The 22,619-nt window shown below is 40.7% G+C and overlaps 2 protein-coding genes across 3 annotated transcripts in view; one reads left to right on the forward strand and one right to left on the reverse strand.

The window, feature by feature from the left end:
• Positions 1 to 2,741: 2,741 nt before the first annotated feature.
• LOC308487981 (uncharacterized protein) lies at positions 2,742 to 20,781 on the reverse strand. Its single transcript, XM_081027027.1, has 3 exons — positions 20,475 to 20,781; positions 2,980 to 3,112; positions 2,742 to 2,818 (listed from the first exon to the last, which is right to left on the reverse strand). The coding sequence occupies exons 1-2, from the start codon at positions 20,704 to 20,706 to the stop codon at positions 3,003 to 3,005; spliced, it is 342 nt and encodes a 113-aa protein (XP_080883153.1). The 5' UTR covers positions 20,707 to 20,781; the 3' UTR covers positions 2,742 to 2,818; positions 2,980 to 3,002.
• KIFAP3 (kinesin associated protein 3) overlaps positions 19,763 to 22,619 on the forward strand; it is a 118,199-nt gene continuing 115,342 nt past the window's right edge. Inside the window, exons 1-2 of one of the 2 annotated variants that reach the window (XM_081027024.1) lie at positions 19,763 to 20,045; positions 20,691 to 20,830. In XM_081027024.1, the coding sequence (XP_080883150.1) occupies positions 20,799 to 20,830 (32 nt within the window). In that variant the 5' untranslated portion in view covers positions 19,763 to 20,045; positions 20,691 to 20,798. Of the gene's footprint in view, positions 20,046 to 20,567; positions 20,831 to 22,619 lie in introns of those variants that run through there. The other variant, XM_081027025.1, reaches the window with a different exon arrangement.

A 22,619-nucleotide genomic window follows, 5' to 3' on the forward strand; every position in this document is an offset into this window, starting at 1 on the left:
AGTTGCCCATCCTTTACTCTTGGTCTGTCTATCAAGATCTCTGGGATCGCCAGTCTCCTATCATTCCAGTTACAAAGGGTACTTTGGATGAATTAATATCTAGTGACAGCCAAAGTCATAAACTACTTGAGTCCCTTGGGTCATTTTTCCAGGCTGATTTTAATAGTACTTTGGCCAGGATGTATGTGCCGTTGTGGACATGAAGAGGTTCGGGGACATAATTTAAAACAGTATATTTGCATTTGTGTGTATATATCCAGGGTATCCAGAGAATAAGCAAGACAGGCTTGCATTTGAAGCCAAATGAAGCCTGCCAACTTTTGTCCCACTTTATAACTGCAGCTGGATCCCTAATTGACTCATCTTTTTAAAAATCTGTGAAACCTGCCAGTGCTGGGGCTGAGTAACAACAGATCATGGCTGAATCACAGAAAATCCATCACCTCTAGTAGGAAAACAACTCTGAGATTTACTGAGGGGGTCAGTAGAATGAGCATCATAGAGAGAATTCTTTCCTCTCAAAAATAAAATGCATCTTAAGTCCAAGTGTCATAAGCCAAGTATGAGAAAACAATACATTTATTTATACTTCCACATATTCTATAGAATAAGGATTAGAAACCTGGTATGAAAAATTCCTGGTTTTCATTCACTTAGCTATTCAGTCCTCACCTTGTTTTTTCTTTTTGCATCACTCATTTCTAGTTCCTGTCCTCCTGTACTTCTTTTCTTTGGATGCTGAAAGTTTGTGTTGAGACCTGAATGGCGCAGTCCGTTTTGAGTTGTAGCGAAGTTCTGCACATACTCAGTGCACTTTCCCCCCAATGTTACAGAAATTCAGCATAGACATATTTTTAGAAAACAGTGAAAATTGGTGGTTTTTATAGTTAGGCAACTCTACAACCACATTTTAAAATCAGCATTCGCCTAAGCAATACCAGAATAATATAAAATTAACATTCAAATATGGTGATTGAAATAAAATTTGAGATTTGAAGAGCCACATGAGGCAGTTTTTAAGAACGAAAGGAGGACCAGCATAAGAGGAGGTATGCAGATTTGCTCTGACTTTATAGAATTTAGTGCATATCATCTTGGGGAGGGCAAACCACAAATTTAGGACACAAGCAGTTTGAAGGAACCGTGGAACGTTGGTGGTTGGATAAGATCTGATAATAGAATGAAAGCCGATGCCTAAACAGGTTATTTTGCACCTATGTGTTCATTTAAAAATCATCTTTTGATCACTTACCATAATCTAGACCCTGCCCTGGGCACCAGTGGTCAAATAGTAAAGGAAACTAATCTGAGTTCCTTGTATTCATGCAGCTTAGTCCAGTGGGGGCAGCAGGATAATTCAGGGAGATAACCGTTCCCGGTGACAGCAGGAGTTTCTCTGATGGGGGCCAAGGACAGGAACACATGGCCGGAGACCCCCACAAAGGCCGTATGGTCGAGTTCGGGAAAACAATTCTGAGAAAGTCACCCTTGAGCTGAGATCTGAAGAATAAGCCAGAGTTAAGTAGAAGCATAATTAGAGGTAAAGAAGGCTGCTCCCCATTCAGGTGAAAATTTGTTTCTTTCTTTTTTAAAAAACATAACTCATGGACATGATAGTTGGTTGTTAAGACTAAGATTAAAAACTATTAGAAGAATGAGTGTGAATGGGGGTAAATTTTTTCTTCCCCCTAGCTTTACTGAGGTATAATTGAGCGATAAAAATTGTATATATTTAAGGTATACAACGTGATGTTTTGATGTATGTATATATTGTGAAGTGTTTACTAATTAACACTCATCACTTCATATAATTTTTTTGGTGAGAATGGTTAATATCTACTGTATTCCCAAATTTCAGTATACAATGCAATATTATTAACCATTGTCACCCTACTACACATTAGCTCTCCAGAATTTATTTATCGTGCATATCTGAAACTTTGAAATGGTATATATTCAGTCCTCAATTTAAAGGAGCCTGCTCAAGCCCCTTGCTGAGTTCTATCTCCAGGATCTCCCTAGCTAGATTATGGCTTTGATCCTAAAGCTCAGTAAGCAAAGAAAGAATGGAAGAGGATTCCAAGAAGAGGGAAGACCTTTGCAAGGCCCTCTGGCTTAGGCAAGAAGCAGTCTAAGCTGAGTTTTATGGATCATGTCAAGGAATTCTGTCTTAATTCTAAAAACATAGAAAGCTATTTGGGGCATCTGAAGCAGAGGGGAAGAAGGGTGGAGACGGGCTGACATCAGCAGGATCGCATTTTGGAAAGATTATTCTATCTACAATATGGAAAACAGATGGAAGGAGTGAGATGATGAAAAGTTTGATTGCACATATAACCTTTTCCTCAGAGATAGTGCTAAAATGAAGGGCCTCTGTCACCTTCCATGGAAGAGGGATATAATCATCGCTTCTCATTTTAATTATTCAAATGTGATTTATTGTGCACCAACTAGGTACTAATTTGGTACAGGAGCTACATCAGTGGCAAAATAAAGTTCTCTGCCCACCTGGCATTTACATGATAGACAAAATGTGAAAGTAGTAAATATTACAGCCTGTTAGACGCCGGTAGGTGCCAACAAACCAACAAACAAGATGGGGGGGTTTGGAGTGAGAAGAGAGGGAAGTGGCGTGTAATTTTAAACAGGATAATCAGGACCATTCTCTGATAGGGTGTGTTTTAAGCACAACTTGAAAGAAATGAAGCATCACCTTGCAGACATCTGGGAGAAGAGCGTCCCTGGCCAAGGAGCAGCTAGAGCCGAGTCCTAAGGTGGTAGCACATGTGGCATGTGTGTGGGACAGCCAGGAGGCCAGCTGCCTGGAGCACAGTGGAGGACAGTAGAGATGAGAACAGAGAAGTAACAGGCCCAAAGCACTCAGGGCCTTGTCACGGGTGGTACTCGGGGGGGGGGGGGTCATTGTCAGCTTTTGAGTAGAGGAATGCCATGCTATAACTTCCTTTTTAAAAGGATCACCCTGCTGTTGGGTTGAGGATGGATTATAGCGAGGCCAGAGGGGCAGCAAAGAGACCAGGTAGGAGGTTTGTGCAATAAACCGGGTGAGCGATGAGGATGGCCAGACCATCATCACTGTACTTCCGAGTGGCACCTGGAAGACAAGAATAGAGGAAGATTTTCAAAAATCTGAGAGGCAATGATTTTAATACTAAAATAATAATACTCAGACAAGCTATCAATTGGGAATTAGAGAATGACATTTTTTGACATGAAAGAAGGCACCAGAAATTAGCCTCCGTGCACTATTTTACAGAAAGATACTAAAAATGTGCTGCACCAAAATGAGAGTGCAAACCAAGAAAAAGACATGGGATTGTTTGTTCTAAAGGAGACAAAACTCTTAGATTTTTGAGTAAAGAACACAACAGTCATGGCTTTTTTTCATTTATAATCCTTTTCTTGTTCAACAAATAAACCTCAGAAATATTTATAATTTTTCACAAAAAATAAATGTCCATTTGAATATTGTTGCCAGGGCAACAAATTATTAAATAATACAATCAGTCATATTTGTAGATTTTAGAAGCAATCTAATTCCTAGGACATACCAACAAATTTTTATGTCTGGGTGTCTAAAAGTTGCCTTTGTACAAATAATACTTCCAAGAACAGTTTTAAACAAATAACAGAATAGGCAAATATATTTTTACACAACTCTGAAGACTGCACAGGAGCATAAAATTGACTTTTGTAAACGTTTTCCAGTGATCATTTTATCAAAATGAGTTTTATGATGCAGAGGGGTGTATATCTGCTTTACGTAACTGTCAGGAATGGGGGAGCTTTTCCTCTTTGGGTTTTTCTCAGATTTCTTTCACCAGCTATCAGGAAGACTTGAAGTTGTTAAGGTTAAGAATTGGAATTCTATTAGCACTGAGAAAAAGATTAGCAGACCCTTGAAGTTCAAAGCTGACCTTCTGAAAATTAAAGGGCAGAATGTTATTATTTAAAAAGGGACTAAGTGACAAATAGAATCTTGAATCTGTAGGATCCAGGAAAAGGAGGAATCCATGTGAAAAGAAAAAAAAAAAAATCCCCAGGATGCTATTAAAAAGAAACCTCCATAACGGCAGGTGTGCAGTTTTTCTAGAAAATCACTGGCCCAGCTTAGAGCAAGAAGGACGTCTCCAGGAAGAACCAAATGGATTACCTGAGATGTTGGCTATAACAGGAAGAGATTAACAGAGGAAGAATTTGTGATAGGTATTAGAACTCTGAGGAACTAAAAAAGGAGGTATTTATTGATTCCAGAGAAAACTGAACGTTATAGAAGAATAAAAATGTACATCATTATAACTACGTGGAACCACTATGAATACTGTTCATATAATCATCATATCACATATATTGAATAGAAATTTAATTTTAAAATTGTGATGGAACACCTGGAAAAAAATGGGAGAAATGAAGTGGGGCTGGGGTGTATGAAGAAGGCAGGGGTGTAAGAAACCTAAATCTTCACTTTCCACTAAAAGGATATCAGTAGATATTAGTCCCTGAAATGGAAAAATATCAAATAGCAGTAAAGGCACGATATTTAGAGATAAGCTGGTAAATGCAGAACAAAGAGCTAAAAGAGTTGCGTCTAGAGAGCAGGGATCAGAAGTGGGTAGGTGGTTTGGGGCAGGGAACTGAAGGACCTTTGGTGAGCACTGGTGTCTCTACCACTGGAATCCACTGACTCTCAGGGTCTAAGATGGTACAAGCATTGTCAAGGACATACAGGGCAGCTCGATGGCTCCTCAGTGCAACATAGGCACTTGGAATTGGGGAGGAGGTTACTAGAGCAGGATGGGCATGCACTTGATGGCCTGACTTGTATGCCCTTTCCATGAAGCTTCCAGGAAATCGGCAAATTTGAAACGAACCAGGATAAGAGGCAGCCAACACCCGTGCCAGGTAAAGCCAAGTATTGAAGGCTCTGAGGCAGTTTGGGTCTAACTGATGACTTATTATATGTACCTAGACATGAGTAGGCTAACAAGTGAAAAGGCTTAGAATCAAGACCCGATTTGAAATACGTAGTAGTGACAAAATCTTGCATTTGCAATGGAAGGTTTAGTTTACAAAATGTGTTTACAGACAGTTCCTGGCTTACAGTGATTCGACGGAAAGACTTTTTAACTTTACTGTGGTGCAAAGGTAATATGCATTCAGTAGAAACCATACTTCTGATTTTGAATTTTGCTCTTTTCCTGGGCTCGTGATACGCAGTACAATACTCTCTGGTGATGCCGGGCGGCGGGGTGAGATGCAGCTTCCTGTCAGACAGTGCAGGTTCAACAACTGATACTTTGCAGTGTGCTGTGTGGCCAGTGTTTTTGGAGAGTGTGTTCTGAGCACGTTGAAAGTAGGCTAGCCTAAGTTACGACGTTGGGTAGATTAGGTGTATTAAATGCATTTTTAACTTGTGATATTTTCAGCTTCCAGATGGGTTTATCGGGATGTAACCCCATCATAAGTCAAGAAACATCTGTATATTTATTATCCTTCCATGATTGTGTGAGATAAGACAGCAGTATGGAGGGGGGGGAAACTTACAGAATGGAAAGATATTGTCTTTAAAAATGTTTTAGCAAGTGTTTGAAAGATGTGTTCTATTTCCTCTCCTCTATGTTTAGAGCCTATTATCCAATGACTTTCACTTAAAATTTGAAAGGAATAAGCATAGTGACATTTCACTACCTCCACACTGAGGTTCCATGTAGGTCTAAGTGACACACAGACATAAAAATATTCATACACAAGTAAAGCTGACATAATAGGAAAAAATATTGTATACCCAATCTATCTCAAGATGAATATCAATTCTGCTTAATTCAAAACTTCCCTAATATAAGCAATTTCCCTCACTTCTTACTATCAGCATTAAAACTGTGCCTGGAAGCAAAAATGTATCCAATAAATAAATTTGAGGATAAATGTCTACATAGTAAATCTGATTTTCTTCAATGAAGGTCTCTGCCTCTCATGAATGCTTATTGGTACCTGCATCTTGATTTGGTCGACAATGCCTTAATTTTATGAACTCTTCCACAGTACTTTCACATGGAGTTGTGATAAGAGAACGCTAGATAACTGCACTCACATTTTAAGTCCCTGAAAAATAATTCAATGATTCAGGAATGATGTACTTCAACCTACTCCATGTTGAGAAACACCAGTTAGAACTGATAAGTGTTGTGGGCATTGATAGAATCATATATAAACACACGTTAAAATATAATCTATGAAATAAGTTCAAGTTGTGCTAGAAGGGCACTGATTTGAGTTTTATGACGTTGTGTAAGACCATAGGGCTAAGACATCATGACATGCAATCTGAATCTTCAGCACCACGGCCAGCATCTACTTTGCCTATAAAATTCTGCAAAGGCTAGCAATGAATACCACAGGTAACATTTGATTTCAGAACTTACGGAATCCTTAGGTGAACCAATCAACCATTCCTTTAGTCCCTGAATTTTCTCTACTGCCATGCAGACTCTGGTTTGTGTGATCAGCATCATCCTATGGTTACAGTGATACAAACAGCTCACGTTGTGTGTGTCGTGCTGTTGAGTTGGCTCCAACTCCAGGCGACTCCATGAATGAGTGATGTCCACAATGTCCCATCCTCAACAGCCATGCTTGGCCTCTGTAGACTCATGCCTATGGCTTCTGTTACAGAGTCGATTCATCTTATAGTGTCTACTTTGCTAAACCATTAATATAAATAAATAAAAGACACACACACACACACACACAACAAGGTTAATGCAGTCCTCTAGCTCAGAAAGAAATGTGTATTCTATTATATAACTTTATTTGAGTGTCCAGTATATGCTAGTTCATTTGATTTTCTGACTTTATTATAACAACCCTCCCTTGAGTTTAAGGGGAACTGCTCTAGGTTTCTAGGAAATGAAATGGGCTGAGAAGGAAGAAACAAATGTGAGGAAGACACAATCCTTTATCTCAAAGAATTCATACTATGGTGGGTGATATACACAAGGGTAAATTCTACAGCATAAACAAAAGTGCTGAGGGAACATAGAAAAAGGAGAAATATATTCTGTTTTGAGAATCAGTAACTATTTTCAGGAAAGGTGGCACTGAAAAATGAGTTGAAATTTTAAAGGGAGCTAATCAAGAGAAGAAAAACCCAGAGAAAGCAAACTACATCAACCAGTTCTAGAGTAGTAAGAATACATAGTGCTGTGGGGTTTTAGAAGCAGTCTTATGATTTGAAAAGAGAATACGTATGTGGTAGCTAAACTGAGAAAGTAACGAGGAGCCAGGTGGAAAAGTCCTCAGATAGCATGCTAATGCACAGAAATCCAGTTAGTATTCGGGTGAGATGGGTGTTCTTGTAAGAACAGACAGAATAGAGCTCTCTGTTTGTCTCCCTTTCCACGTGGCCTTCCTTGGAAAGGCCACATGAAAATGCAGTGAGAAGATGGCTGTTCACAAGCCAGTCAGAGTCCCCACTGGGAACTAACACTGCCTGGCCTTGATCCAGGGCCTCTAGTGTTCAGAACTCTGAGAAAAATACATTTCTGTTGGTTATGCCACGCACCCTGCTATTGTGTTAGGAACATCCACACAGACTAATACAGTTGGTACGTAATAGTATTCGAACAGAATGTGCACAAGTCCTCTGACTCCAAATTCCAAGCTTTTTATACAGTGCCAAGTATTTTAAAATCTAGTAATTTGGCTAGCTAGGAAAAATGCACATGAAATAGAGAGGAAAAGACAACAAAGAGCACAATGTTCAATTAAATATAATCAAGTACAAGGAAGAGGATATTATTGGAGATTTTATAACTGACTGAAGGAATGGTACAACTTTGGCTAGAAGCTAAGGAGATGGTCGAGTGGAAATGATAGAGAATATATAGTATTAAAAAAAAAGAGCAGAAATGAGCCTGGATGACTGGACAGAAAGCTGTTTTTTTTATCTCATGGGAGAAGTGGGATTTGAAGTATGATTGGTGAGACTAGTTGCGGGTTTCAGATGATAGTGGATCCCAGGGTAGGCCCAGCAGGAGAAGTCCATCACAGTTGACACATGCCGCTCTATCCCTGAGGCAGCAGTGAAGATTGGGTTCCGCCTGGCAGGATGGAACATCTTTACCTCAAAAGCCAGAGTCTATGCTGATTCAAGGGACTAGTCTGGGACAGGAGTTTTACCAGAGGATACCTCACTAAAAAGGAGTGTCTCGTAATGGTAACCATGGTCCAGAGTGAGAAAACTCTTTAGAAATTAGGAAGCATAAAGGGGTAGAGAGAGGCCAGGAGTCTACAGTAGGAATGGGTACCAAAGTGAATTAAAATGTACCCTGGATTTGTTTTAATTAGGTGTGGTGAGGCCAACAGATCAGGGGAGAGGATGAGTGCCATTGAAAAGACAGTTTATTACCTACAGTTCCCAAGAGGAGGGGCACTGTCTGGCTTGCAGAGCCCCATGGGAAAGCACTTGGGTAATTCAGGAGGCAGAAGGACAAAAGGGGAACTCATATGCCAGACATTTCATAAAGCTTTTGGAAGAAAGGAATGAGCGAGGCAGGCTATGTGCACTGTATAAGCTTAGGATTGGATAGTTTGAATAATTTCGGTGGGCTCTGGTCTGCAGGGGGTGGTCCCTAGTTGTCTGGTACCTGGCCCTGCCGTGATATAGGGCAGGGAGAGGATTGGCTTGTTGCGTATTTGATAAATACAATTGGAGGTATGGGCTTTGTTTGGTTGGTTTGCATATCAAAGGTGTGTTCCTAGGCAAGTTGTTTGTTATCTCTAGGAGTTAGATAACCCTTTCGGGGTCCCCATGTCCCCTAAAATGTCAAATATAGAAAATAAACAATATGATTAATATATAAAATACTATCCAATGTGTAGGATGAAAGAATAGGTAAGGAGTAAGGAGACAATTTTGAACTTGATATCTGGGTCTTGAAACATTTGATTTGGCCACTTGGATTCAGATAGATAGATAGACAGATAGATAGATAGATAGATAGATAGATGATTGATAGATAGGTAGATGATAGATAGATAGATAATAGATAGATTTTTTTTAATTTGTTTTTTGCTTTTGTATAAAGGGAGCACCGTATTACCTGGCTGAGTTTGGGGCCAGCCTGTAGGTTTTTACGCAAATTAGAAATGGATTCAAATAACTGCATTTTCTGAAACTTGTGAAGTCATTTAGGCCTAAGTATGTTATACTGGGTATCATACTTTACCAAATCATCCCTTTGTGGGTTGAAACAATGTACTTCCAAATTTATAATTATATCCAAGTATCAGCTTACTTAACTTTTGGTCTCTGGCCCAGTAACTTTTAATTCTGAACATATATTTAAAACAGACATGATTTTAAACCACATTTCATTAATCGGCTATGTTTTAGAGGAGTTTCTTTGTATAAGTAATGCTACTTTACGCTTGATTTGGTCAAAAGCTATTTAAAATCCCTTGAACCTCAAATGTATTATTATGTCTTAATGCCACTCTCATTAATGGAAATATATGTAAAGGAGCAGAAATATTTTTATTCCCATTCTTTATTTTTGTGTGTTTGCTCCCCCAAAGGGAGCTAATTGTGCTTCTTTAAAGCAAGGTGACAATTTCTGATACAGGTTTATTTAATTTTTTAAAAAATGACAGAACAATCAAACATGGGCGTTAATGAGAAACACATGTGAGGCTCCAAATATTCTGGAAATGAATGCAAAGCAACATTCCAGTCAACATGGGTCAGATTTCTTGGCGTGTTTCTGTACAGGCTAAGTCAGAGAGCGTGAGAGGGGGAGCGTAGGCGTGTGACCATTCATGACTGTGTGTGTATCTGCGTGTGCTGTGAAAGTCCTGTCTGCTGCAGCTTCCAGAAGCCTAGAGAATCAATCTTGTCCATGTAGCAAGCCACACTGCGGGATATTAACACTCGACCAAGAGCCTCTGTTCACACCAGCTCCAGAGGAAACACCATGAAAGAAGGAGCCTCAAGCTGCTAAAAAGCACACAAAGCAACGAGGAGGAACAGTTCCAAATCTCATAAAAAATGGAAACGGTTTCGAGAACAACGGCCCGTTTGTTCAGAAAGTGCCCACCGAGCAGGAGGGTAAATAAAACTCAGTACCTGTTAGATTTATAGGCAAATAATCATTATCTACTACGTGTAGATGAGTGAAGGATAATTTTATGCAAACCACAATAAGTAAATTCAAACAGTGTGAACTAAGCCTGCACAGTGAGAGCAGGAAGTCCAAGGAAGAAAAAAAGAAGGAAATGGCATTTTCTGTGTGGTGTATCACCAACCTGGGAAATCCATTATGGAGCCAAAAACTGGAACCGGGTTTTATAAAGGCGATGCCTTGAAATAGAGCTATAAATCCCCTAGGACTTGTATGGTGATTTCATACCTTCAGCAAAACTCTGCTCCCCAAGATCTAATTACTAATTGGCCTTACGTACAGGATTATGGAGAATTAGTAAATTGGAGTTTTTACATGACGACTGGAACAGTATAAATTCCTTGGGAGCCTTCACGGTCCACTCAATTTTTGAATGACTCAGTTTCAGTCAGGTATCATGATCCAAGCCCCCTAACCCATGGGGCCTGGAGTTTTATGGACTTGTCTCCGAACGGTACAGCTTTCTAATCAAAATAGTGCTTTTCTGAGATTTTTCAAAAGCAGGACATTTGACTTTGTCCAAGTTTAAAATCTCTTTAAATGCGTGGATTTTCAATCTGAAAGTGAAATCAGGCTTTTTCAGGTTCAGCTCTCGTGTAGTCCTTATCAAATGTGGTCCCCTGAGTGGCAGTGGAGGATGACACAGAAGGGTTTTCAAGAATTATATAATGCCTATTAATAGGTTCATGAAAATAAGGGCATCAGTTTACTGAATCCCATTTGAAGAGCATATGAGCATTAAAACAGAGAGGAAACTGTTCTTAGAGCAACATGAGTCTAGGTTTTAGTGAAACCAATTTTGTTCAAACGGTTTTGCTGAATTAAAAGTGCCAGTGACTTCACATCATGGGAAGAAGCATAACACTTTCAATGAGCCTGCAGAAGCTTTGAAGTCAGAAATAAGTAGGTTTACATCTATGCTCTGGAGTAAATGAGGAAGAACTGACGATGGGAAGGAAGGGAAGGACGGAAAGAGCATGCAGGAAGCAGTTTCTGTGCCAGGCACTTACCAGGGTGCCATCATGTATATTTATCTTCTGCTGTGAGCTGTGTGGTTTTGGGCAAGTAAATTTACCTCCTTGGGCCTCAGGCTCCTTTTCTATAAAAAGGACAACTGTCGTGGGATTCTAGGGAAATGGTAGTGACAACGTAGCATTTGCGTCCTCCAAAATCACCACATTACAAAGACAGCACCCAGAAAGCAACAACAAAAATCCAACCAAAGGTACAACACAAACCTCAAAATACAAGCAGGTGGAGACAAACTACTAAAGGCCACAAGACGTGGGTCATTGGCATGTGTGTGGGAAAAGTCAGGGGGTCAAACAGCCATCTGATGATCCTGGGGATAAAGGAACCAAAAACATCCAACAGTTGCTACCCAGATAGTACAACAGGTCCATTTCAGATGAGTGGTTGAAACTAGGAAAGGTATGGTTCCTTCCAGGGGCGTGCAAGTGTAAAGAACCTGCTGTAAACTCCATCAAGGTGAATAGTCTGCTCTCTAGGAACTCTGAAACCTGACCCATCAGGGACCCAGGCTCTATAAGGAGGAAAAACTACTGGGACTGGAAGCATAATTTAGCGAGAGACAACAGAGGTTAAGGAAAGAAGATGTGGACAAAGGGAGGGAAGGTGAACCGAGCTAAGAAATCTCGGAAAGCAACATGCTGTATTTTTAACACGGTATGCAAACAAGAAATGTCTGTGAAATTAGAAATGCTGCTATACTTTTTAAACATTCTGGAAAACTAATTTCATAAAAGTCAACAACAAATAATATATGGAGGTTCAATCCCATAACAATCACAGTGAAATCACACCAGAAAGCCCTGAAACTTTCACTGACGATTTCAAAAGAACCCAAATTATTTGAATGCTATAAAACATGCAACGATAACACAAATCATAAGTAGAAGTCAGAAATAAGCTGATCCTGATAGCTTCCTGTGGCCTGTTTTGCTTTTTTCCTTTGCTCTGAGTAAACTGACCAGCAAAATGAAAGAACAGAGCATGTGTTCCTTCCTTGAGTTTATATTTGACTTCCCAGTTCAGGCTTTTCACGTGTGTTCAGTTTTAATGATATTATAAACTCAAACGTACTAGCATTAAGAATAACCTTGGAATCAATCCTAGCCTGACATCTCAAGGTCTAAAAACAAAAGGTATTCTGGGAGCCATGCAGATATTTAATAAGGTAAAATGAAACCAATCTGGCTAAAAATGTTTAAGCTATTAATGCTTCCTTAGCTCAAATGGAGGAAATTTTCACCAGCACGCCCTCTTGGTTACAATGTCTAAATACCTCTCGGTATTTAGACAGAGTTCTGTAGAGAGAACATTGCAAGGGCAATACACTTCACCATGTCCTGAGGAGGTGAACAAACGAAGTCAGTGGACAATCAGCGTGGTGTTTACCCTGCTTTTACTTTGTTTTCTTTTGGTGCCGGCATACTAGCATCTTTTATTCGGAGCAACGATTGACACCCTCTCAACTGACTCATTTGGATAAAAGTTCATATGCCAGAGAAGAGGAAAGGCAGGAAGAGGACTGATGGGAGAGAAATGTTTTACAATGAGTCAAGCTTGAGGTAGCAGCATCTTATTTTTCACCTCTCCCTCTTAGAAAAAAAAAAAATGATTGTGGGCAAGGAATTGAAGTGTGAATCAAAGCAAAATGCATTTTAAGTCTGTTTTGTCACTAACACATACAGGAAAGATCCTGACCTCGTTTCAACCATTTCTTGGGGTCTTTGCTAAATACATGAACATCCTCTCTTGATACAGTAATGGCTCCACTGAGGACACGTGGATTTGGCAGGACATTTCCAAAATCGGAAACAATTCTATTTCCAATATTTTTATGACATATGTGCTATCTACACACAAAAAAAAAATAGAAGAAGAAGAAGGAGGAAAGAAGGGACGAAGTAGGAAGAAAAGGGTGGGGAAGAGAAGGGAAAGAAAAGTAAAACTAAGAAAAATAAAAGTTTTAGTTAAAGTCAGAAAACATAGGATTTAATTTCATCTGCTTTCTTATAAGGCTGAGATTAGGTCACCCATGATAACACAATATATTTCAACCCTGGAAACACAGATTCATTGCTCACCCAACTTCAAAGTTATTATTGCTAACTGGCAGTTGCTAGGAACTGATCTGGAATGAACTGGACATGATAGTCTGTTCTTAAAGACCCCGAGGGTATGTCACAAACATTTATATTATGGCACTATCTTTCTTGAAGAGGTAGGGGAAGAGGAGAAAGCACTCTTTGGTGACCAAATAGCTTTCAACTCCTTCTAGCAGACGTGTGGGTGGCAGTAGTTGTCCTAAGCTTTCCAGCTCTAAAAATTTTCTAATTCTGCTACTAAGGCTTCAGAGGAAACATCTATAGTTGCTCTATAACATATATATTTGTTTCCATAGCCATTGCTTGAATTTATCCCAACTGGACTATACTTCTTTATCTCTAAATGGTGCTTGGAACACATAATATGCACTCAACAAATGTATTAAATGACAGATTGGGTTTACTTAATATCCCTACCTCAAATGAATAGAAATGAAACGTCTATCATTGTGAGAGATTATGGAATTGAATCAATGCATTGAAAAGAGATGATGGTGGCATCATCTGTATAAGAATAAAACCAAGAGATAAGCAGTTTAAAATAACAGGATCCAGAAAAAAATAAACATGACTTGGGTTGTAGATGTGTGGAAAATATGGCTGAGACACCAATTATTTGTTCCCTGAGTGCCGATTTGTAGACTTGACCTCCTTCAGGGTAAGGTCTGTTATTCTCCTTATAGCTTCAATTCTTAGATGAGTGCCTTGTGTGGAATAGGCCTTAAGTGTTTAATGATTCGACATTCATCTGGATTTCTACAGAGATACATTGTAGCTCTATCATAGAATGTATTGTTTTGCATTTCATTTCTTTATTCACTTTGTGTATATTTCTACTGGATTTAGATACAATTCTTCAAGTCAGGAACTACCTCTGTTGATTTTTGCATACTGAAGTCTAAAGCAATGCCTGCTTATACATTTTGTTTAAATTCGTAAAAACAGTCGATCTGGCTGGAAATACTCAGACCCTCTTCCTCCCTCACCATGCTATCCATGTGCATATCTCCAAAAGTGCTTACACAGAAGCATAACAATGGCCATGCTCTCATGCAAAGAACTTCCAACTCAAAGTATAGGTATATATAGTCACATAGACAAATTCACAAATGCAGGTGTTTTTGTGTGTGCATAACTGTGTGTACGTGTGTGACCGATACATCTTCTAATTTATACTGGACAATACATTCATTTTGACTGCGTGTCTCCAAAGATCATCAGGATGACCTATCACACAATGATTTTCTCAAGTATGGTTCAGGCTATAAAAGCACCCAGGGAAGGAGAAAAGCACACAGATTCATTATTCGTTTTCCTAGTGGGCCACCTCCCACCTCCTGACCCTTGCATCAACCCATGATGTCATAATTGTTGCCTTATGTCATACTAGTGTAAAACAGAGGTTACCACTATCAACAAGAGGTTGTGTTTTAAAGGGTCCTTTTAACTGAAATCACCTTTGCATTAGGATGTGCAATGTGAGCTAACGTTAAGTTGAAAAGTGAGAGGATGACCGCGTTAATAGCCAGTGGATGTGGACTCTTTGGACAACAATGGCCATTTGATGATATCCCAAAGGCAGTCACAAGGTAAGAAAGGATTTTCTATGGACTCTTGAAGCAAATCGGGATTAAAATTTCAAAGCAATGTATGTGGATGATAAAAAAATGTAATTCTTACAACTCTATTCTATATTTCTGTGTAGAAAAAATAAGGAACAATCAATACTGCTAAAAGTAATAAATGTCAACATATGACTTTCTTATATTAAAACGCTTTCGTGGCTCCTTATTCCTGCAGAAAATATCCAGATACCATACTCTTTTATACCAGGCTCTCTACAATTTGGGTATTCCTGACATATTTTTCACTGCTCTCACACCTGAACCTAATTCGCTAACCATCTCAACTACTTGCAGTTGCCTAAATATGCAATGATGATTCATGTTTGTGTCTTTGTACATACTGTTGCCTTTCCCTAGATGTCCCTGGTAGACTCTCTGCTAAGTGAATTATTAGTGAACCTTTGTGAGCCCTGCTCTGAGCCTCTCTCCATCATATGAGTGGATTATTCCCACCTTTGTGCCAACATTCTACTTGTTTCATGCTGCTCCTATGACATGCATCACTTATTCAACACTTATTTGTGGACATATTTGGAGACTATGAGTTTCTTGATGGTTCTACTTATATCTGACACAGCAGTAGTTATCATTTACTAGTTCTTACTGTGTGCCAAGCACTGTGATCAGACATGTAATTGGAAATCCAAGATTGTGTACCATTTGAAAAACTCTTCCTGGAGAAGATAGAGCTATAAACAAATCATGTCCATAAAGTACAGTAAATACAGTAGGACAATGGGGAAGTCACTTTACTGAGTCTGGAGCTTGGGGAAAGCTTCAAGGAGGAACAGGTTTGCAGAAAGAGCAAACGGTGGTATTAACAGGAAGGCTTCCCAAAGCAATGCAGCCTGACTCCTATAGCTCTAACTGTCCTTGGAGTGTTGATGTATCACTGGGATTATCTGTATTTAAATGGTTCTGTCAGAGGTGGTTTTATGTCACTTTGTATTTTTTCTCTCCCCCTGTTAAATGATAAAACCGTGAAGCAACAATCACTTTTACTCAATACTTTTAAACTATTTCTAGTTCAGTATTCAAAATACAGTTGACAAATGTAAGGATGAAATACTATAACTTCTAGCATTTCTGCGTAATTTTACAGCCTACAAGACTCTCACAAACTATAACTCACTTTCTCTTCACCCCAATCTTTTACAATGGGCATTTATCCCAATTTTTCTAAATGAAGACACAGGGATCTTAAGTGACTTGTCCATAGTCATATGATTAATATGGTTTTCAAACACCTTATTCAGGTGATAACAATTACTATCATTTATGTGATAATCACCCCGGCATAAGTTTATATATACTATCTCCTTTAACATTACAATAACTCTAAGACGTGGGAACTATTATCATGTTGTTACCTACATCAGTAGTTTGGTTTATTTAATGCTGAGTAGTATCTATTATGTGAATATCCCACGATTAGTTATCAATTGACATATTTATCAACATTTGGGTTGTTTCCAGTTTTGTGTTATTATGTAGAAAGCTGCCATGAACGTTTGTAAACAACAGTGTTTGTGGACATGTGTTTTCATTTCTCTTGGGTAAATATCTAGGAGTGGAATGGCCGGGTCCTATGGTAAATGTATGCTTAGGTGTTGAAGAAACTGCCAGACTATTTTCCCAAACGGTTGCACCATTTTGCATTCTCATAAGCATTGTAGAACTTCCGTTGCTGCACATTCTTGCCAGCACTTGGTATTGTCTGATGTTTCAATATTAACCATGACAGTGGGTGTTGTGATAGTCAAAACAATGACCCCCCCACCAAAGATTCCCACATCCTAATCCCTAGAACCTGTAAATATATTACCTTGCACAGTAAAAGGGACTTGACAGATGTAACCACAGTGAAGGACCTCCCTTACGTAACCCGGGGAGGTTATCCTGGATTATCCAGCTGGGCCTATATAAATCCTTAGAAGTGCAAAACCTTTCCTGCCTGTGGTCATAGAACAATGTGATGACAGATGGAGGACTAGCCAGTTGGCAGTATGATAAGGATTTGGCCCACTGTTGCTGGCTTTGAACATGGAGGAAAGAGGCCATGAGTGAAGGAATGTGGATGGCCTCTAGAAGCTGGAAAAGGCAAGGAAACAGATTCCCCTCTGGGGCCTCTCGGAAGGAATAAAACCCTTCTGACCACTTTGATTTTAACCTACTGAGACCCATCCCAGATTTCTGACCAACAGCACTGTAAGATAATAAATTTGTATTGTTTTAAATCACTATGTTTGCAGTAATTTGGTACTGCAGACATAGAAAACTAATACAAGTGTATAGTACATCTCACTATGGAATAAGTTCCATTTCCCTGCTGACTAATAAAGTTGAGTTATATATACCTATTGGCCAGCCATGTATCTCCTTTTGTGAAGTGTTTGTACAGATCTTTGGCTCATTTTTTAATTAGGCTGGTTAGGTTTTTATTATTAAGTTGCAATAGTTCTTTTTATACCACAAATACAATTTTTTTGTCAGACATATTTATGGCAAATATCTTCTTAGTACATGACTTCCCTTTCATTTTGTCTTTCAAAGAGAAGTTTTAAATTTTGGTGACATCAAGTAGCATTAATTTTTTTATATTATGATTAGTTCTTTGTGTACCATGTCTAAGAAATATTTGCGAATCCATAGGTCTCAAATATTTTTTCTTATGCTTTCTTCTAGAAGTTTTATAGTTTTAGATCTAATGTTTGTATCTATGAACCTCATAAGTTAATCTTTGAGTATGATGTAAAGAAAGAATTGAAACCTATTTATTTTCTAGATGCATATTCAGTTTTCCAGCACCTTTTGTTAAAAAAATAAAACTGTTTATCCTATTGGACTTATTTGTCACCTTTATCAAAAATTAATTGAACCAACTTCAAACTTAAGACCATGATGAAGGAGAAGCATTTTTTTATTCTTACAAAGTACTGCTAAAATTTCTGGATATTATGCATATAACAAACATAAAAACAACAACAACAAAACACTGAAAGGTAAAGAGATGGCAGATACAGTAGGAGTCTCGGGACCCAACGAATGACACAGTAAGAAGTTCCCTGAGTTTCCATTTTGCCTGATATGTTCCACGCTGGGTGCTGGAGAAGCTAGCAACTCAGAAAAGCCAAGAGAAGCAGACAAATGCCCCAAGAAAAGCTTTCTCCAGCTGAAGGGACAAGAAAGGGGAAAGCTAAGAAGACATTGAATGTGTTTAAATAATTAAGTTCCCTACTCCATCCAAACACTGTGGAATAACTATGGTACCACTCTCACCCCTATCAGCAAAAGCCAAGTGCACAGCCTAGATTTCCACCGCTGCCCAGCTGTAACAAGGTGCCCTTCTTCCCCACTAATACTTTCGCAACCTCCCTCACGATGATGTCAACGGAAGCCACGTGGAAACCAATGAGACATGACCATAAAAATATTTTGGAGTTGTTTTTGTTTTTCTTTTTCTATTGAGTACAATACTGCTCGGGTAATTCTCAAACCTCACTGTGCACATATGCTAGAATGATCTGAGGCATATAACTAGGACTCGAATTGCAAAGATTTAGGGTATATGCCTATTGAACTTTACAAAATAACACATTTTCTTCTCAAGCAGTAGACCCCATGTACCCTCAAACGTGAAATGTTTACTAAACTATTTCCGGGGGTTCACATTTTCACCAGCACTTGCTATCATCAGACTTCTTAATTTTTACACTCTGGTCCACACAAAATTGTATCTTTTTATGGTCTTAATGGGCATCTTCCTGCTTACCATTAAGGAGGAAGAGCATCTTTTCGTATTTGGGGTTTTTTTTGTTTTTCTTTTTTTTGCTATTCCTCTTTTCTCTTTTTCTTCTTTGTCAATTTTCCCGTTGGGATATTGTCTTTTTCTTTTTGATTCATAGGAGATGTTTTTTAAAACATTTATTCAATTTATTTAAACTAAAAAATAAGTTTACCCATGTCCTTTATCCCCTTGCTGCACACTGACACCTTCTCCAGTTCAGTCCCACTTTCAGTTTATGTCCTTTTTGCTCTGGTTTTCAGCTCTTTCTTTCTGGCTCTGGGCATTTCCTCTAGATTTTTGTTGTTATTGTTGTTTCAAGCTCAAGTATGTATTTAAAACTCTACATGTTTATTCAATACCAACCATGGGACAGGTGCTGTTCTAAGCATACAGAAGTGAACAAAACAAAATCTCTTCTGAAGGAGTTTATATTGTAAGAGGGCTTGTTATCTATGCATTTTAATGGATATTGTGATGTGGCGATTTTAGGTATTGTGTGTGTGGGGGGGGAGGGGGGGTTAAGGTAAACTAACCATGAATGATAACTTGTAAAACTTTACATCAGGTTTTAGAAGGAATATTTGGGGAAGAAAACCCAAAAATGGGAAGTCCAGATAGGAAAGAATGGCAGTATTTCAAGTAAGAAGTGATTAGACTCGTAGCTGGAAGTGGGAATGGAGAAGAAAAGCTGGATTGTAGGAATACCTTGAAGGAAGAAATGATAGTATTTTATCATAGCTTAATAAGAGGGCATGGCACAGAGGAAAATGTCAAAGTCAGCTCCACACATTCTTCCTCGGAAGACCAAAAGAATGACTGCCACACTGACAGAAACAGGGTAGCCAGTACACAGGGGTAGGCAGACACAAAACAACGTCTCTTGGCGGGTCTAGACCGTGTCTCTGTATTTAATACGCCACGGAGCACGTTGCATTAATGTATCGCATTTGAAAAAGGCAGTGGAACTATGTAGGCACGGTCCAGAATGACTGGAAACACAGAACCGGAAGAGAAGGTAACGGCATTACAGGTGAGGAGAGAAAGGGGAGGAGTCTCTTTTTGTGTGCCTGTTTGGCACAAGGCTGGCGCTCAAGGAATGTTCAGTCCAGGAACCTGAATCGTTTGCCTAGATGCCATCGCTGAGCCCATGGGACTCGACCTGAAAGCAGAGGGCATTCACTTGCCAAGACTCAAGAGCATCCCTTCTTCTCCACGGCCTGCCCTGCCAACGGTTACCTGCTGCCAAGGAAACAGTTCCACACACTCCTTGATTTAGGAACAATTACTGCAGGAGTTGGAGTTTCAGGTGTGTGCGGGGCGGTGCTGGCGGTGCTGGGGTGGGGGGCGGGGGGAGCAGGTGCATTTTATATTTAGGACACCAAAGTGGAAGGCAAAGCTCTGACCCGGAATCAAAGTTGACGTTAACCGCGTTCACTTTGTACAAGGGTCAGAGCAGCTCCACAAGGTAGAGCTGCTCAGAGCAATCAGGGCAGTTCCTTTCCCACAATCCCCCCCATACAAACCTCCCTTTCCAGGTTGTTATTGGCCAAGGGCTGGACAGCTCTAGAGCGATCTCTTAATTAAAAGGCTAACGGGTTCCCTCGCCCGCTGTTCGAGCTGAGGACCTGACATTCAATTCGGCCGACTGGGAGGACTGTTTCAATTCTCATTCTCAGGGGGGCAGTGACCGGGGCGCCGCTGCGTACTCATCCACGCCTAAATCCGCCGCAAATACCTGGACGTTCTGCTCCGTGTGCGTCAGATTCGTCCCAGGGCCCCGCACCTCCCACTGAGCCTGCGCGTACGGCGCGGCGGAGCGCGCGCATGCGCCTTGAGGCGGGGCTGCTGCGGCGTCTCTGGGCGGGTCCGGGCGGCTCCGGCGTCTGGGGCGGTGGGAGGAGCCGCGGCCTCACCGTGGTAACCGCAGCGCCGCCGCCGCCCCGCCTTGCAGGCCTCGGGACTGTCATCGCCTGCGGAGGTCGGGGTCCTGTGGCCACCGTTTCCGGAAATCGCTCTGGCAGATACCCCGAAGCGTCCCCACGCCGTCGTCGCCGCCGCCATGCAAGGGGAGGACGCCAGATACCTCAAAAGGTGCCGACCCCGCAGTGCCCGGTGCCCCCTTCCTGGCTCGGGACCCCGACGACATCCTCAGAGGGTCTCGGGGGAGGCTCCCTGAGCCACGTGGATGCTCAGCCTGGGGGCGGGAGACCCGGGGAGAAGTCCGAGGGCGGGAAGGGGCCGGGGGCACGGGGGCGGGGGCCCGGGCGTGCGAGGTCCTGCCGCCGCTCACCGGGCTGCGGGGCCCGGGCGGCGCCGCGGCGCGTCCCTGTGCGGTGCGTGGTCCGCGCGGAGGGCGGAGGAAACCCGCCCCCTTCCCGGGCCGAGCCCCGGGGCGCCCTGGCAGGTGACGCCGGTGCAGGCGCGGCCGCGGCGGGGAGGCGGCGGGGGAGGGGCGGCCTGAGCGCGGCTGTCCCCGCGCTGTCCCCGCGCCGTGTGCCTGCCCCGCCGCGCCACCCACGTCCTGCCCTGTGGACGCTGTCATTTCCCGGCGATCCAGGGACAGGCCCCTCGTGTTGTCTGGTGTCAGGTACACCTGCAACAAGGTCGTTCGTCTGCTGGGATTGTTTGTTTCACTCCTGTCCAAGATCAGCTGATTAAAAATAAGTGAAGGTGCCTCTGGCTGGACCAGGACTTAGCCGTAATCCAATAGAAAAACAGTCATAATCAGGACTCTCCATGTTTACACACGTCGGGGGGGGAGGGTCCCATGTATTCTTTTTTTTTTTTTTTTTTTTTTCCGTGTATTCTTTGGGACGGTGTCCTCACCTAAACACGGGGCAGCTGTTACCTTACGGAGAGAGATGAGGACCAACTATGAAAATACTTTTTTTTTTTTTTGAATGTCACGTTTTTATTTTAACGTCAAAATCTAATGAGATTATTATTATTATTATTTTTTACCCCAAGAAATACTTTTAAAAGACAAAATATGCACGGAAGTCGGCGGCATTATTATCATATTGTAAGAGTCATAATACACTTTTACTGAAGATACTCATCCTGGTTTGGCAGGACCCTGGTTATCACGGAAAGATCTTTTTATCTCTTATAGACTCTTAAAAGGGATCGAAACAATCGGCGACTCAACCAGTCAACCGTCTTTGTGACATGGAGGCGTGCACTGCACGTCCTTCTCATTTTCTGCAAATCTGTCTGAAGCTATCCGCCAGGCTTTATCAGTAAACGTTGTAAGAAGGAATATGTGATCGGAACGAGGATGCAGTCAGTATTTGTTTCCTCGCTGAATTTTGCTTACGTTGATCTTTTCACATACCTTGATTGAAAATTTTGTGCCAGAGAAAATAAAAAATTTTTTCTCTCTCTCAACTTGAAAAGTAAGATTGTTCTCGAGCAAGGAGCCACGGTTGTGGCTTATTTTCATGTGATATTGTTGTACCAGAAGATAGCTTTTCTTGGGATTCTTGTACCCGTATAGGCCCTTGGGCATACTGCAATTTATAATTCTCAACCTGTTGCTTGCTTTTAAAGCCCGATTACCTAGATTTGGAAAAATAAAACGGAACGAGTCGCTGTCATGTTTGAAGCAAAATAAGGACAGAATCGGGACAGGTTAAAATATACGCCTCTCAGTTTTGTCTAATTTTGACAAAATAAATAACAAAAAGTTTGCATGGTCTGCTTTCAGATTAGAAATATGCGGCTGACATATAACGATACAGGCCCGATGATTTATGATGTCTGACAGAACCTTCTGTTTTAATTATTGGTTCGTTGATAATGATCACATATATTTCTTTTGTAATTTACTTTCATATTTTGTTTTTAACAAGATAGCAGTATGTTTTCAATCTAATGGATT

The sequence above is a fragment of the Rhinolophus hipposideros genome (assembly GCF_964194185.1).
Source record: "Rhinolophus hipposideros genome assembly, chromosome: 19".
Lineage (NCBI taxonomy): Eukaryota > Metazoa > Chordata > Mammalia > Chiroptera > Rhinolophidae > Rhinolophus > Rhinolophus hipposideros.